At 39.2% G+C, this 18,248-nt stretch overlaps 2 protein-coding genes across 2 annotated transcripts in view; both read left to right on the plus strand.

Annotated features, from left to right (window-relative positions):
- LOC126377950 (vinculin) overlaps positions 1–15,667 on the plus strand; it is a 29,553-nt gene extending 13,886 nt beyond the window's left edge. The window contains exons 6-25 of the mRNA XM_050025985.1: positions 138–270; positions 995–1,076; positions 1,622–1,739; positions 2,217–2,338; positions 2,735–2,801; positions 2,874–2,983; positions 3,478–3,580; positions 6,383–6,519; positions 6,678–6,808; positions 7,270–7,418; positions 7,791–7,856; positions 7,937–8,048; positions 8,197–8,290; positions 8,805–8,994; positions 9,714–9,956; positions 10,411–10,540; positions 11,488–11,600; positions 11,988–12,078; positions 13,310–13,374; positions 13,900–15,667. Of these exons, the coding sequence (XP_049881942.1) occupies positions 138–270; positions 995–1,076; positions 1,622–1,739; positions 2,217–2,338; positions 2,735–2,801; positions 2,874–2,983; positions 3,478–3,580; positions 6,383–6,519; positions 6,678–6,808; positions 7,270–7,418; positions 7,791–7,856; positions 7,937–8,048; positions 8,197–8,290; positions 8,805–8,994; positions 9,714–9,956; positions 10,411–10,540; positions 11,488–11,600; positions 11,988–12,078; positions 13,310–13,374; positions 13,900–14,007 (2,364 nt within the window). The 3' untranslated portion in view covers positions 14,008–15,667. The remainder of the gene's footprint in view (positions 1–137; positions 271–994; positions 1,077–1,621; positions 1,740–2,216; positions 2,339–2,734; positions 2,802–2,873; positions 2,984–3,477; positions 3,581–6,382; positions 6,520–6,677; positions 6,809–7,269; positions 7,419–7,790; positions 7,857–7,936; positions 8,049–8,196; positions 8,291–8,804; positions 8,995–9,713; positions 9,957–10,410; positions 10,541–11,487; positions 11,601–11,987; positions 12,079–13,309; positions 13,375–13,899) is intronic.
- A 1,231-nt stretch (positions 15,668–16,898) lies between these two features.
- Positions 16,899–18,248, plus strand: part of LOC126377790 (talin-1-like) — a 50,430-nt gene continuing 49,080 nt past the window's right edge. The window contains exons 1-2 of the mRNA XM_050025608.1: positions 16,899–17,172; positions 17,434–17,574. Coding sequence (XP_049881565.1) covers positions 17,439–17,574 — 136 coding nt within the window. The 5' untranslated portion in view covers positions 16,899–17,172; positions 17,434–17,438. The remainder of the gene's footprint in view (positions 17,173–17,433; positions 17,575–18,248) is intronic.

The following is an 18,248-nucleotide window of genomic DNA, read 5'->3' on the forward strand; positions in this document are numbered from 1 at the left end:
CAAATGTCAAATAGCAATATTGCTTTATTAGATGAATTGCTTCAATGACCTTTTTAACCTCCCAGTGCGTTACATGATATACATTCTGTGATAATAGAATGTATATAGTACTATATTACAATACTTGTATGTCGCAGGTGGCAGCGCGAGCTTCTGAGCTAACGCACCCGCCTCACGCGGATACGCTGACGCGCTGTCTCGAGAGCGTCAAGCAGCTGGCGCCCGTGCTTATCTGCGCCATGAAGATATACATACACATACTCACTGAGGGTAGCTACAATAACTCTTTATTCCTCTTATATCGTGTGGGTTGTGAGGTGAATTACCAACCGTAGTGTTACCTTATATACTTAGTTACTTTAGTGTCTGGGTATTGAGCTGCCAAAGGCCCCTGCCATGATTTACATCAGTACGTAGTAATCGGGATTAACGGCTTAACTCTATTGAATACAAAAGCATTAACACAAACAATTACTATAAAATAACTGGTACAAAAGGCAGCCATATTTAAGTATAAGTTTTTACAGAATATAAATTATTCTTATTCATCTACAGTGTGGATTCTATACCCACGAAGATGTGCAGCCAGATATATATATCTTGTCTCTTTCGTACTATGCTGTATACTTTTAGTGCGAAACAGACATATGATTCTCGTCTCATATTGCGCACTTACTTTTATTTGCGCAAATGTCAAATTGCATTATTGCTTTTTTAGATGAATTGCAACAATGTGGCATTTTTAGACACCTTGATTCCTATAATATGGACGTATTTTTATCTGTTTTTATGCTGCTGCTTACAGTTTGCAACAGGTCCCTTTATTCAGCATATGGGCGCAAGTGCACAACCCGTGACGAGATGTAAAACGATACGCTTGTACCAACCGTCTTACTATATGCAATGTGATACTGCACTTCGTGCGCTAAATACCCGTTAATTTCTATCTTCATTTAAAACAGTTTTGTTCTCAAATAAAACATTATATCCTTAGGTGGCAAAGGTATTGAAGAAGCAGCCGAGAACAGAAACTACCTCGCTCAAAGAATGGCAGATGAAATTCATGAAATCATTCGGTAAGTTTGCTGTGTACTCAAATTGTTTAGTTAATACATACATAAACTGACGTCTATTTCCCACCGACGTAAGTAGAGACTATGGAATTCCATTTGATTCGATCCTGACACACTTCTCTTGCTTTCTCCTCTTTCATAAACCGTTTCATACACGCCCGCCGGTTCGGAGTAGTTCGTATTAAACTTTTTCTAACTCCAATTTGGTTAATGCACTTTGTTTAGTCAATACTTTTTTCTACCTAAAGCTACTGTATAATTCTATTTAATATCCTCTAGCCCTCGTTGACAATTACTTCCGCACAATATCCCAGGAAGAGGAAATGACTGAAAACCAGCGCTGGATGGCGCCATAACATGGCTCCATGGCAGTACAAGCTGAGCCATTTCCTTTTGCCCGTATTCGCAATATTCATAATTAAGTACTTAGTTTATATAGCAAATGTACATTGTTACTGGCAATAAATTTATTTTATTCTTATTCTTATTCTTATTCTTATTCAATAAGTCGCTCTATTAGTTTAGAAAATAACGTTTAATTTTTACAGGGTGTTACAGCTGACGTCATACGTGGAAGACGGTGGCGAGAAAGACAACATCGCTGTCCTGAAAGCCCTTCAGTCACAGATACACAGCAAAATGGCCGCGGCGCACGAATTTCTTAATGTATGTATCGTATGCTCGGAACAACAAATATTTTAATAAATTACGAATTTATGATAATAGACCTTAATCTGGTACACTGATTTGCTAATCATAGACCGAGAAGACTATGCACGAGTGCAAAAGAAAACATTATCGATTTTCTCACTCCCTCTCTTTTACCGTTTGGATGACCATAACCATAGAATAAAGAATGATACTATGTATAGAACGGTAAATCGCCACCTCGCACCAATTCGTTTCCGGCGCCGACCTCACCCCCTCTAGGTTTTACTTCAGTCTTCAGCGGCCGTAAGCCGCTAAGATGTAAAAGTGAGATTTTTGTATGGAGTCTCCTGGCTTAGCAAGCATATGACTTTGGTTTTGGTCGCAAATTACAATAATTACGTCACTGCAAAGTGCCCTACGTCAGTCTGTTATATAAATAAACGTGGCAATTTGTATCTATATCGACAACAAGTAAGTGTGGTGGTGTGGCAGGACCCGTCGGCGCTGCGCAACAGCGGCGGCGAGCGCGCGCTGCGCTCTGTGCTGACGTCCGCGCAGCGCGCCGCCGAGCACCTCGCGCCGCACCACGCCGACGCCGTGCGCCGCACCGTCAGGTATCTATGTACCACGACACCACACATAACCTCACATCTATACCACAACTGCAGTAGTGAGAGATACATTCATCGCATAGTGAACTAAGTACCCACTCCTCGATGAGCTTTCTGATAGACTAACGCATAGTGATGTAGAGGTATATCTCCTGCCAAACCACTACACCTTAACAGGAGTTGTTCAGTTAATTCGCTCGGGTTAGACACATTTATGCAATGTTGTTTAAAGACTTCAAGAGAAGAGATGAGAGAGAAAGAGCTTCACGGTTCAACTATAGGAATATTTACCCACGTCATGAGCATACTCCGTAACCTCGATCGGTGTTGCCACCAGAGAAACGTATGTAGGCTGTTTATGTTATGCATTTAAATTAACTGTCCCAAATACCTTCACAGGTCCGGAGGCATAAACGCTGATCACTTATGTGACGAAAGACAGTTTGGACGAGGACGGGAATCTAAGGTGAGTGACCAGCGACTTAAAACTTGACATAAGTATTTATAACTTGTCTACAATACACTTTTTTATCTACAGGCATTAAACTTAGCGGCAGACTTGCGGTCACAATTGAATGAAGTGGACTCGATCGTGAACGAGGGAGTCAGGGATGCTGAGAAGCAGGGTGGGAAAACTATGCAGGCCAGGTCAGTAGCCTTTAAACAGAAATACAGAACTCATATTCTACTCACGCCGCTAATCCATCTCGGGAAAGAGATAACTTGGTCAAAAGATGAATATTATGAATCGTATGATAAAAGCTAGTAAAAGGTTACTCATCTATCGACTGTTTAGATTGCCCTTTCGGATGATGGAATATTTTTTATAATCAGTATTTAATTCCATAAACGAATATTTCCGTTTTGTCATGTTTGGATTACATTATATATGATAATCACGCGCTGCTCAGTGGTGAAGAAAACATCGTGAGGAAACCCACATTCCCGAGAAATGCGTTTCGGAGTTATGTGATCTAACCTGCATTGGGCTGGTTTTCCCTTCGCGGGTTGGAAGGGCAGCCAGACAGTCGCTTCTGTAAAAAACCGGACCTGTCAAATCTTCAGATAAGGTAACCAATTACTGTTAATTAAGCAACAGGATAACGCTAGGTAGATATTAATATTTCTGTTTTGTGACGTAGGTTAGAGACAGCTCACAAATGGCTGCTTCACCCGTCCGCCGATCCGCAGACGCGCCTCGAAGGTCAGAAGGCTATCAATAGCATAGTTTCGCAGGGACAGCGGGTAAGTACTACCTACTTACTATATTTTGGTCTCAAGCCTAATAATCTACCGTGGGCTAACGAGCCATTAGTACTACCTACCTTGTTTGTGTTTGTATTCGTCAGAAATGTATGTAAATTGGTTTACAGGTGCCTTACTCAAATTCAAATTCAAAAATATCTTTATTCAGTAGGTAACATAGTTACACTTTGAATCGTCAATTTTACATAACGAACGTCTCATCCGCCTAAAACTACTGCAGCTTCTCACAACCTGTATAGCCGGGGAAAAGAAGCTGCAAGAAAAACCTCGGCACAGGGCCCTAGACGTTCTTTAAAAAAATAAAAATAAACATAAAATATTGGTATACAATTGAGTAATTTAGCTGCCTAATATCAGTTCTCAGACAGTTAATCCCATGCATTCATATCTTCTAAATAATCACTAACTTTATAATAACCTTTTTTGTAAAGTTTTTGTTTAACTACTGTCTTAAAACAGTTGAAAGGCAAATTCTGAATGTCAATGGGAATCTTATTGTAAAAACGTATACATTGCCCCTTAAAAGATTTAGTAATCTTATGTAATCGACTGACTTGTAAAGCAAGTTTATTTTTATTCCTGGTATTAACAATGTGCCGATCGCTATTTTTTGCAAATAATCCTATATGTTTTTTTACATATATTAGGTTTTCAAAGATATATTGTGATGCCAAAGTTAAAATATTAATTTCTTTAAATTTATTTCTAAGTGACATCTTGGGTCCCAATTTGTAAATCGCCCGAATGGCTCGCTTTTGCAGAACAAAAATGCTGTTCATATCTGCAGCATGACCCCACAGCAAGATGCCGTACGACATTAGACTGTGGAAGTAGGCAAAATAAACTAATCGCGCGGTTTCTACATCGGTTATTAAACGAATTTTTTTGACCGCGAATGCTGCTGAGCTGAGCCTTTTGGACAACTTATCAATATGAGGACTCCATTGCAACTTAGCGTCCAAAGTAATTCCCAAAAATACAGCAGTATCCGTGAGGTCCAATTCCTTATTTTTTACAATAATAGAATCGAGGGGCCTACTAACATTCGATAACGTAAAATAAACATATTTTGTTTTATTTTCATTAAGTAGCAGGTTGTTTACAGTAAACCAATCCACTACCTCTGAAATGGCGTTGTTTACATCGTCAAAGGAATCTTGTCGTCTCTTTACTTTAAAAAGTAAGGAGGTATCATCTGCAAACAGCACCACCTCATGTTTTACAAGACTAGGTAGGTCGTTTATGTAAACTAGGAATAGAAATGGACCTAGAATTGAGCCCTGCGGGACGCCTATAGTGACGTTAGATCCACACGATCTGCAGCCATGCACATCAACCCTCTGAACGCGGCCACTAAGGTATGACTCCAAAAGAGCGATGGCATTATCAGTTATTCCATAGTGACGAAGTTTCGCGATCAAGATATCATGACAAACGCAATCGAAGGCTTTGGAAAGGTCGCAAAAGACACCAATAGCATCTTTGGACTCCTCCCAAGCCTGAAAAACATGATTTATTAACTCAACACCAGCATCGGTTGTTGAGCGACCCTTTGTGAAACCAAATTGTTTATTAGACATTAAATTGTTTAAATTGAAATGTTGAAGTAATTGCAGTAATAAAATTTTTTCAAATATTTTACTAAGCGTGGGTAGTATAGATATTGGTCTAAAATTAGTAGGGTCAGAAGTACTACCAGCTTTAAACAATGGAATGACTTTACTGTGCTTCATTAAATCTGGAAACACACCATTGTCTACACATTTATTAAATATACATGATAGATAGGGAGCTATGCAATCAATCACGGAGTTAATGACTTTAACAGAGAGACCATGAAGATCTGCAGTCTTTTTGATTTCTAAAGATTTAAAAGCTCTTAAGACGTCCCTAGGACTCACGTGTGTAAATGTTAGTTTATCTACTTTGGACGTATCTATGTGCTCCCTTACAAGTGATTGAGCGAGTGCAGGAGATGACTTCAAGTCCTTGGTAGTCGAAAATGGAATGTCAGTAAAGAATTTTTCAAAAGCTTCAGCAACTTGCTTATCATTTGTGAGTAGTTTACCGTCAATTTGTAATTGATACTCGAGATCGCGTGCTTTGACTTTCCCAGTTTCGCTATTAATAACTTTCCAAGTCATTTTAATAATATCTGAGCTACCTTTAATTTTACTGCTAACAAACATTGCCTTCGCGGTAACGCAAACACGTTTGAAAACTTTTGAATACTGTTTTACATAGTCGTGAAAAGCTACGCTATGATTGTATGTTCTTTCTTCGTAAAGTTCATACAACCTGTTTCTACTCTTATAAATTCCTACCGTCGCCCAGTCACTAAAAATTGGTGTGTCTGCTTTCTTAATTGTTTTTGCCTTAAATACTTTATTAAATTCCGATTTTGTTAGATTAAATAGGGAGTTATATAACAAATTTGGGTCATCACAGTAAGGAAGTTCTGGTAATTTGTTTGACATATTATCTTTGAATTGTTCTAAACGACTACTTGATATGGGATTGCATGTAACATTCTTTCATCTTACTGCAAAGTTTAAATACATACGGGAATTGGCCGTTATTGAGCGTTAAGCACTAACCTGTGCTTACGTGTTTCGGCTAATCCACAAAGTGCTAAAAGAAAGAAAAAATCTAATCTCATCTCGTGATATCATCTTGATAGGATTCAAAGCTTCGAATCTCGTCAGAGTCCAAATTTCTTCATAGACCAAATTCGTAAAGTATGCCGTGTTTGCTCTATTTTGGGGAGTTTTAATTGCACAGATTGCGGACGGTCTTCAAGGGCGTGAAAAGGCAGAGATTCTTCAGCTTTGTTCAGACGTACAGCGGTTGTCTGACAAACTGGCTGACTTGTGTATGAGCGGCAAAGGAGATACGGAAGAAGCGAGGGCCATCACTAGGTAGGATACTGAGGTTTATTATTCATAGGGTAACAGATAAATATAACCCAGGGCTGTCCAAGCCATAAGTAACTGGAATCTAACTTGTCTCTAACCTGATGTTTCTTTTACTTAGTTCACAGATTATATGGCAATAACTAGTTGGTTGAATGTCTCAGGGAATTGACTGACAAACTGCACGAGCTGAAGCGCGCCATGGAGCGAGCGGTTGTCAACCGTGTTGTGGAGGATTTCATCGACGTCGCTGCGCCGCTCCGACATTTCACTGAAGCTGTCAACGCACCTGAAGGTAGGCCTTTTAGAAATCTTCTATTTATGGGTAACACTTTATTTCATTGGAGGTAAGCGGATCCCGTGAAAACTGGAAAAATGCTAGGAAGGGGGTTGCTGCGGACGATTTCTTGCATTCACCTCTCATCTCCCTAGCATTAACCCGTTATTCACAGGGTCCGCTTACCTAACCTGAAGATTTGACAGGTCCGGTTTTTTTATTTAATACAATAGAATAGAAGTTGTTGATTATAAAAAGGTCGCCACACACAAAAACAAGATATCACAAAACAAAGGAGTAAAACCGGAGGATATTCCGGAGGACGAAGTCTGTATTTTAGGATATGCAAGTGTTTTAGCCAGCAATGCTCTAACCAAATCGATACAACGCCTTGCTCGGGAATCGCTGGAAGTTCCAAATCAGGAGCTCTTATGTAACTCGTAAATGACGGTTGTAATTGTATGACGATCCACACGCAGGCACGCCGGGCCGCGAGGCCAACTTCCAGTCGACGGCGGCGGCGCTGGCGGCCTTCAGCGCGCGCGCCGCCAACGCCGCGCACCTCGTGGCCGCCGGCGCCGGCCACAACAAGCGGCTGGCCGACCAGCTGCTGCATAATGCACAACAGGTGTATATTATACATTTATTTAGTTAAGAAAGCTTACAGCACGGAACCATCACACATAAGCTAAATCCTTGCTATGAACGCGGGTAATCCCCTCCGTCCACTTGGAGCCATTGTATGGCTCCATAGATATCTCCTATTACACTTTTTCTTTCTTTCACCTGAATTAATCGATTTGCAATAACAAACCCTTTAAATCTCGAATAATACATTACTAACAGAAGAGTCTGCGAATTCTCAAATGGTTGTTGATTTTATAGAACGGGAAAGGTCGATTTCTCTCGTTGAAGTAACTGATCTGCCGTTATTAATCTAAAAAATCCGATAGAAATATCAGCGTTTTAAAAGTTCGCTAACTAATAAAATGATTTGCAGGTTGAGAAACTTTCGCCTCAACTTATCGCAGCTGGAAAAATTCGTCTTAATTATCCAGACAGCAAGGTACGTTAACAATATTTTTGTTATGGTTATTTTTAGCTCTGTTGAACACAATATTCAACGTTCATAAAACTCGTGTTTAGGTGGCGGAAGAGCATTTCAACAATTTGAAGAATCAATACTCGGACGCGGTACTGCGTGTGAGAGATCTCTGCGACCAGGCTGTCGACCCACTGGACTTTGTTCGCACTGCAGGTAGATTTCCGTTTTTGAACTGGAAGACCAGTGCTATTTATTATTGGCTTATAATTTAGTCTTATAGTCATACAGACTATCTTTTAAAATAAATTTTGTTTATTTCTGTATAATTGTATTAATTTTCGTAAACTGTTTTCGTTCTCAGGGGAACTCATGCAGAAGCACACCTATTTATGCGAGGATGCTATTCGAAACAATGACTCACAAAAGATGGTCGATAACACGTCAGCTATTGCTAGGTATGTTACATGGTAGCAGTATTTATGACTGTACATAGTGGAAGTAAATTATATAAAGAAATACCGGACAATGAAGAGTTAGACTTTTGATAATAAATCAAATACAGATTATTTATTCATCGAGTAACATGACTTAGTGGCCCTGATTTGTGCAGACACCATTATTAATTCGTTCACTCATTCATTTTAAAATTAACAGCTTTCAATCAGTGGTGTCAGCTAGAATTAGCACTATTACATTCGTAAATAGACCGCTTTCACGTATATGCGTTTTTGTCGCGCGACCGTAGCGCTTCTGAGTTGCGCTGCAAGAGCGCGATTCGCGTTCATACATATTTACGTAGGGCAGCTGAAGTGCACTGCAGCGCTTCGAGCTAACGAAGGTAGATACGCCGCATAGCGACGGTGTCGCGACTTGGCCGCGCTACAATCGCTGTAATGTGAAGGGTTCGTGCAACAAAAACGCCTATATTTGAAAGCGGTCACAGTAAGAGCATTGAACTTTTGCGGGCAGGCTAGCGAACCGCGTGCTGCTGGTGGGCGGCGCGGAGCGGGACAACACGGAGGACGCGGAGTTCGCGCGCGCGCTGGCCGCGGCGCACGGCCGCCTGCAGGCCGCCATCCCGCCCGCCGTGCACCGCGCCAAGGCCGTGGCGCTGGGGGACGCCGCGCAGGCGCCGCACTGGCGCAGCGCCAACGCAGAGGTCAGCAGCGACACACACTACCGAAACTACTTCCCTATTGGACGACACATTAACAACCTCAATTGACTAAATTCTTGCCCCAATAATCCTGTCTACTACAACATTTTAATCATTTGAGTGTCCTAATAATACTCTCTCCTACAAACTTAAATTTAAACAACACATACATACGTAAACTCACGCGACACACAACGAAGTGTGGTCAGTCGATATTATTTTTGGGGAACATAGCCTGGAAAGTACCTCATAAAAATATAAAACTTGAGCACTTTTAAAATACACAAGTGAAGGCGTCTAAAATAAAATGAGGATCTCCCGCAACATAATGCCGTGACACGGGCTTAGCACGGGCCGCGGTACTAGTTTTATAAAAGACCTACCTTGAAGGACATTCCAAACTCAAATACTCAATTACGTACTTACTATAATTATTATATACTTAATATATCATACTTAGATCATAATGTATTAACTATACTTACTATTACATATTTAAATTAATGAATACAACTTACTGAATAAAGTAATTTATAATATATCATGGAGAAGTGTAACTGTAGTTTGCATTTGTTTGCAAACGTTACTGTGAATGTAATTTTGCACGAATGAGGTATGATAAGGATGAAAACTGTTTGTTAGTCTATGTTTTGATTATTGTTAGTCTATTTTATACGTTTGGTGTAGATGTGTTAGTTTATGGTGATTATCGTTTCCCTCAGATCATCAGCGCAGCAGGCGACGTGGAGACGGCGCTGGGGCGGCAGTACGCGCCGCCGCCGCCGCCGCCGCCGCAGCTGCCCGCGGCCCTCAGCAAGCTGCACGTGAGCGAGCCCGCGGCGCCGCCGCGCCCGCCCCCGCCCGCCGCCAGCGCCGCGCCGCCGCGCCCGCCGCCGCCCGCCGACACTGACGACGAGGGCGAAGATATCTTCAGGCGCCAGCCGCATCCCAGCCAGCCTATCTTGGTTAGTCTCCTTGACAAACGTTCCTACTCACAGTCCTAAGGGGTTAAAATGGCCACATCGAAGCAATTCATCTAAAAAAGCAATATTGCAATTTCACATTTGCGCATATAAAAGTAAGTGCGCAATGCAAACAAACGTGGCCTTTTTAACCCCCTTAATGTCTCTCAAATTTATGCCCTACACAATTTAGACGAACTAGACTAATATTGATCAAGCTTTAGTTCCCGTTCAACGTTGCTTTAAACATTCTGAGAATACGACCTTTACGACTGCCAATTTATATTCCGAATGATTTATATTTAGCTATGGTTGATGCTGTTAAGTTTTTTGTGGGTATAGTTAATAGCTGGGATGAATAACAACGAAATTGACACTACATCGCTCCTATATTGATATAGTCACAAGAATCGACTCGGAATAATTTCGCCAAACTTATTATAATACTTCGCTGTAGGTGGCAGCTCATAACCTGCACAAGGCGGTGCGCGAGTGGTCGTCGAAGGACAACGAGATCATCGCGGCCGCCAAGCGCATGGCCATCCTCATGGCGCGCCTCTCGGAACTCGTGCGCTCCGACTCTAAAGGTAATAAAGTCATATGTTATATCTAGTACCTAGTGATAATACATAACTCATCTACCTTCAAGTTCTGTTCTTATCATCCATACTTCCACTTTTAAGTCTACACAAACGAAGTCGCGAGTTGAAATCTATTTATTTATATGAATGTAAATTGTGAAAGGTAACTCTAATATTCACACTTTCGTTTATTAATTTTCAAATGGGTAGTTTCACTTGATTTACACCTCACTTGCGAGTAACTGTTAAGATGTAAATATCACGAATTATTTTAGATACTCTTTCATACATCTCATAACATTCTATTATCTGTATACTATGCTGAGTCTGCAGGATATTATTGTGCTTTAAACGGTCTAACATTGCGTATCGCTTTGTGGATATTCAATATTATGCTTGCTAAGAAGTTACTTTATGTCAATAATCACAATACACAGTTGGCTTGACCATTGTAGACGGCCATACGGCTCATCGCCGCGTGTAACAGAAAGCTCGGTGAGGCGTTGGTACTTCGTTCATCATGCGATCTTTGAAATATAGTCGTGAGCTTATGTTATGTTATTTTTCATTTCTTTTTCATGTCATACGTAATATCTACTACTATATTCTCTGTGTGCTAGCGCTTTATGAATATGACTATATTCACTTGTAAACTATTCATTGTGGTCATCTGTCTATCTATCGCTTACTATGGATAGAAGTCGCTATGAATCCGACCGGTAAGTGCCTTGTATGTAAATATTTCACCATACCTATTTTATTATGTTTCAAAATGTTTAGTTTATATATGTTTCAAAAGAGGTAACTCAACTAGAATTCATCTAAAAAACCTTGCGCATTTAATTTTATATGCACAAATGTCAACTTGCAGTATTACTATTGTATTGAGGATGGACGTATTTCGGTTTTGTTATAAAATTTCGCAACCTAATAAAATGTATTTTCGTATGCAGGCAGCAAACGTGAGCTGATCGCAACAGCGAAGGCCATCGCCGAAGCTTCCGAGGAGGTGACGCGGCTCGCCAAGAAACTCGCCATGGAGTGTACCGACAAACGTATCCGTACTGTAAGTATATCTCAATATTAGGTGTACTAATGCATAAGTTATGCATTTGACATTTGGATTTTTCAGTATTTTTAGTAGAGTAGTTTTACCCCCTCCGGTTGATTGATATAGGCTATTTATTATTATGTTTTACGTGAATACTTTTTAGATTGCGTAGTATTTCCCGTCATTGGGTTTGTGAAGTCGTTCACCGACACACGAAGAAAATGGTTACAAGCATAATACAATGAAGCCAGAAGATTTATCGACTAATATAAATGTTTGGTACAAACGATACTGCAGAGAAAAGTTCGAGTTTAGTAACCCATTAACATCTTGGGATATTTTTATTGCTTTCGACTGCAAAGTTACTGAAATAAAGCAAGTAATGTCATCTGTTTATTCCAGAACTTACTGCAAGTGTGTGAGAGGATCCCTACCATCGGCACGCAGCTTAAAATCCTCTCAACTGTCAAGGCAACGATGTTGGGCGCACAAGGTAAATTACTATATCTAAAGCTAACATTTTATACAAGCTTCGCCCGCTTGGGACAATTTAACATTTTACCCTATTTAACGCAGCATGATTAGAGTAACTCGAGGAGCTCGGTGGCGCAGCAGTAAATGCGCTCGGTCTGCGATTGTTGAAGTTAAGCAACTTTCGCAAAGGCCGGTCATAGGATGGGTGACCACAAAAAAAAGTTTTCATCTCGGGTTCCTGCGTGCTTCGGAAGGCACGTTAAGCTGTTGGTCCCGGCTGCATTAGCAGTCGTTAATAACCACCAATCCGCACTCGGCCCGCGTGGTGGTTTAAGGCCCGATCTCCCTATCCATCCATAGGGAAGGCCCGTGCCCCAGCAGTCGGGACGTTAATGGGCTGGTGATGATGATTAGAGTAACGTATCTCTCGTCTCTTTCTTACTAACTTGTATGTATATTCTTAGTGCGAAAGAAACATACGATAAGATAAATATACTTTATTCAGAGACACAGAATATATCAGAGATATCTCTCGTTTCTTGCGCTAGGCGATGTACTACATCTGTTTCCTGTTGTGTTTCTATTCATGCTACTTTAAATAGGGTAGAGTGGGTATACCTGTGGGACAGATTGGCGGGTTTATTCTTATCTTTTGCGTATTTACTTTTTAATAACTCGCTTTCAAGCCTTACCTTTAATAACTAACCTCCGTGCTTTGGAAGGCACGTTAAGCCGTTGGTCCCGGTTACTACTTACTGATGTAAGTAAGTAGTCGTTACATGAGCCATGTCAGGGGCCTTTGGCGGCTCAATAGTAACCCTGACACCAGGGTTGATGAGTTTGGTACTCCACCTCACAACCCATACGATAGAAGAAGACGAATAACTACGGGTTTCAAGACAGTTTCTTTAATACGGATAACAATATTGTTAATATTCTAGCGTTTCTATTTGCTTACTGGCTACTAATCCGCCTTTTGCTTCCCTAACAGTCGGCATGCCGGATTATAAAGGTACCTTACTCGTGTGTTGTGCTTGTGCGTGTGCTCATTATAGTTTTTCGTTTTATTTACATCAATATTTTGTGTTTTTTGTTATTTTTACATCACACTAACATTACATGTAAGTAACTAAAATTTCCATCTAACATTTTTATTTAATTCGTGTGTTCATTTTTTCTTTGTCATTTGGTGAATTATTTTCATGTTTGGTTCTCCATATGAATTTATCGAATGTTTGTTTTTGCTTTAGGAAGCGAAGAAGACCAAGAGGCGACGGAGATGTTGGTTGGAAATGCACAAAATCTGATGCAAAGTGTAAGTAAATTAACTGTGTCATAATGAAGGTATCACCTTGATTTTTTTAATATAAGTATTATTGTGGCCATAGCTGTCTGGAATATTTAAAATATTCACGTCAACAGACTGTCTCCTTTAACTAGGAGGATTATTTTCTATACATACATACATACATAAACTCACGCCCGTAATCCCTAATGGGGTGGGCAGAGCCACAAGTAATCAAAGACAACTTGCAGCCACTGTTGATACGATGTCGTAAGCTGGATATGATGAACCTTATGGTGATAAGGGAACAGCCTATCGCCCATAACATTAGTCCATCATGTTAGATGACACAATCCCTCTGTCGGTTTTTACGACATGCCCGGGAAGACAAGCAGCTGAACGTTTTCTATGTTTTTTATTTGCTCCCAGAACAGCATAGAAGCCTATAAAGATTATTTTCTATATGCCCTTGTATTGTGTTTTGGTATATATTTGGGCATACATTGAAAGTATATCGTATCTGCCTGTACTTCAGCTCGTATTATTAATGAACAGGTAAAGGAAACGGTGAAGGCAGCCGAGGGCGCGAGCATCAAGATCCGCACGGAGCAGGGCGGGTACAAGCTGCGCTGGGTTCGCCGCTCGCCCTGGTACCAGATCTAAAACTAGTCCTCCACCGACCAGGCTCATACCTGCCTTGATATAAATACTGCCAATACACATATTAATTACATAACGTACAATTGATACATTGTACCAAGACAAGCGTGCCACATCATGAGAGATATTTAGTACATAATCATGGAATAAATCTGTAATTCTGTGATCAAGAATCTTTCGTTCGCAACCGTGACTTGATGATTTCTGGTTCCTCCAGATTCGTATAGTAAACCAACTTGCGTTACTTATTCACTATTATATTTGTCATGTAATTTAAATATTAGTTTTCTGTCGTATGGGTTGTGAGTTCTACCCCCGCATATCTAAGCCGCCGGACTACACACTTACTGAGGTTAATAAATAGCCGGGTCCGACTGCTTAACATGTCCTCCGCAGCAAGGATCAATTTACTTTCGGGTGATCAGTCTGTAGTGTCCTATTCACGTCCTATCCAAATTAGGGATCACAAAATAAATGTTAGTGAGTTGATATCATATCAGTTAAGTACATTCAGACTCACCACCAGGACATAACTAGGCCGCAACGCTAAGTTCATACATGTAAAGTACAATTTACATTGCCCGTAGATTGTGTTGTCGGTTATTATGGCATAGAGTAAACTCTTGGAGTCTTCCTACAATATGTAGAGGATTTATTTATAAATGATAAAATATTTTATGTATTACTTATAGAATTCTGTGTTGTTTATAATATTTATATACATACGCAATATCAAAATATGCCTTTTAATGTTAGGTTAATGATTGAGCTTCCTAAAATACACTTGATTAATATATGAGTCATTTAAAATATGTTTATTTGTTTATACATTGGATGATATTTTTTTGTCGTATCAAATCGTACAATTTTCAAATCCTATTATATTAAAATTTGAAGGCCCCAGATAGCACAGATTAGAAAAGTTTTATTTTTTACAACGAATAATTTATGTTAATAAAATATAAGAGTGTGATTTGAGAAGTCAGTGCCATGTGTTAGTGCTTTATATTGTAATATTAGAGTAGACTTAGTTCTTACCGCATAATATTAAATCTAGCAATATTAAATACATTTAATATTAGTCTGTTATTTGGTGGCAATATTTTGAACGTAAGCGAGCCAGACTATCTACTCCGATTTACTGAAGTTATCAAATGATGAATACACTACCGTATATGGGATAAGCGTTGTGAGGTAGGTAACTCTTATTACCAAATGTTAAATGACAGTACCTTTAAATGCCTTCCGATCTTATTACAATACAGGAAAAACATATATGTACGTAGTTCTAACATATTTATAAATAATTGGATCATACTCTAGGTACACAGAGCTGAAATATGTAACTAATATTCCTCAATTTACAACACTACACGTTATTATAGTACTTTAATAGTGTGCCTAAATAACAGTTTTATAATAATTAAGATATAATGATATATTTTTGTATGCGAGAGCGGTTGAATTTGCGAACGAATATAATATAAAATAATAAACTATTAGCTAATAATAACTGTAAATAACTTTATTTATGTTGTGGTACTAAATTGTGTGCTTATTTTATTAATTCGAAGTTTTTATATGATTTGTAATAATTTTACATTTTGTTATTCATGTAATAAGTTAGGTTATTCTTATTTATTCTAATAAAGATTTTATTTAAGTTTGAGTTTTTATTTTTGTCTACATTGTTAGGGTCGGTAGTAGTATTTGTTTATTTGCTATTTTTGTAGTTTGAGCCGTGATAGCCCAGTTGGAAGAACCCTTACTTTCATCGTGAAGTCGCAGGTTTGAATTCTTCCGGAATTGTTTATGTATGTAACATAAAATTATTTAAGAACGTAATCATGTGGTTAGCGGTGAAGGAAAACATCGTGAGGAAACCCAACATTCCCGAGAACTACCTACGTTTTGAAGGTATGTGCCCTAACATGGATTGGGTTGGCTTTTCTCTTGGGGTCGGAAGGTTAGACAGGCAGGAGTTGTGAAATCTTCAGGTTATGTAAGCGGACCCTGTGAAAACGGGATAACGCAAGGGAAATTATTATTGTTGTAGTTAGTAACAACAATAAAATTTCCATTTTGCCTAAAACTTTAGGCGTGTAGGTAATGTAGCAATTTTCCTATTTCTGTGCTATTAATCAATTTTTAGCTGAAATTTCTCTTTGCCTAAGTAGTTGATAGAGCTATTGTATTTTGTTTGTAGTCCATTATATTATTATGAATTTATTACTCTTGCATTGTCACATCTCTAAAAGAAAGTGCTTATATTGTAGTTAGTGTAAAGATATTAATTAAATGCGTACACAATATTTTTCTCAGTAAAAGTAATTATATTTTTCTAAATGTATTTTTATTGTGGACCTAATTTTTAAAAACAACATTGAATAAAAAACATAGAACATGATCAGCTGGTTGTGTTTCCAGGCGTACCGTAAAATTCGACAGAAGGATTGTGTCCTTTCTACCATGATGCACAATTGTTAAGGGCGATACGTTGATCCTTAGTCACCATAAGGTTCATCATATAAATCTTAGGATTTCGTATCAACAGTGGCTGCAAGTTGTCTCTAATTACTTGTGCCTCATTAAAGAATACGGGTGTGAGTTTATGTATGTAAACTTATTTAGAAAAAACTGGTGTGGTGCCTGGAATTGTCTCCCACTGACTGCATCATACAGAAAATCACGTAGCTTCGCGTCTTGTCGCGAAACATGACGCCTTTATATCGCCCTTTAGTGTAAATGATTCACGGTTGAGGTTTGATAAATAAATCGGAGGACGAAGTTGTATACCTTTAAGCAGATAGGACACGACGTACCTATAGATGACTAATAATGAAGGCTGTGATTCACTACTAGTCACTACACGCTGTGTCACAGGTGAGTATCGAGAGATTCCTCCACAGATTTCCGTCGCATCTACACGCGAACCGACATCAATCCTAAAACGTAATTAAATTATTTTTTAGCACTGATATAACTTTTAAAAGTTGTACAGGAAAAACGTAAGCTGATGATAATGAATACATACATTGTCGCGTCTGACCGCAACATGAAATCATCAGTGTATTTGAATGTAACAAGATAAATCTCCATTTGCTACATTACTGTACCGGAATTGCTATTGTGAAGTGTTTTTAAGTGGCAAATATATTAAGTGGCGAGGTAAGAATGTTTGATAATTGTAAATTGATCAAAAAATTGTGCATCATTATAATATGTGTGATGGGCTGATCAACTATCAATTTTTTGTCATGTTTTGTCATGTCCATCTTACGTATAAAAGTGGCTGCTAGTTAAATCCTTGGATTACTTGCGGCTCTGCCCATCCCATTAGGGTTGACAGGCGTGAGCGTGGTATGTGTAACAAAATATTCGCAATATGTGTTGTGTCCGTATGTTTGATAGCAGTGAACTGTGTCGTAGATAACATGGCGCCGTTGTCGCTGAAGATTATATTGGACGAGGGCGCGGTCACTCGGACCGTTAAGTTTGATTCCTCCACCAAAGTGAAGGAGGCGCAGGCTATCATCAAAGAGAAGGTGCTAACCGCTGACGATGGGAAAGGTAACTTTTTCAGATTACACATAACTAAGTATTTATGGCTATTTAATGCAGTTTACTAACTGCTCGACTATTACAGACGGCAATACGGCTCACCTCTGATAGGTGGTAGTCTAACAGAAAGCTCCATGAGGTGTGGTGGTGGTATTTAGTTCAAATTACGATGGATGTACCTCTGACTACCTCATTGGGATATAGTCGTGAGCTTATGTTATGTTAATTGTAGCAAGACATTATCTTGAGTGTTTAGTGTTATTTATAAGAACGTACCATTACCATTATTTCGCAAATCTATTGTAATTTATTTATTTTACCAATTTAAGTTAGTTAACTCTCTCATTGTCCCGTGCATAGAAGTCCGTAAAGAAATAAATCGTCTCAAACTATAATCGAACAGTGCAAAACTCGACATGAATGACGATCGAAATTATAAATAATAATTATTTAGGGGAAATGAAATCAGTGCTAGTGCGAAGACTGGTACATAATATTAGGTCCGACGACATTTTAGCGCTAAAATATACTAACGCAGAAAATATAGTTCCCAAATGAGACGCAGACACTCATAATGGGTACAATACACAGTGCGGGATATCTGGTACGTGTATGGTGGTCTACCTGTTTGGTAGTCGCTGATCAGTTATTATCTTTCGGGTCATCATATCCGTCTTAGGGAG

The sequence above is a fragment of the Pectinophora gossypiella genome, chromosome 24 (genome assembly GCF_024362695.1).
Source record: "Pectinophora gossypiella chromosome 24, ilPecGoss1.1, whole genome shotgun sequence".
NCBI lineage: Eukaryota > Metazoa > Arthropoda > Insecta > Lepidoptera > Gelechiidae > Pectinophora > Pectinophora gossypiella.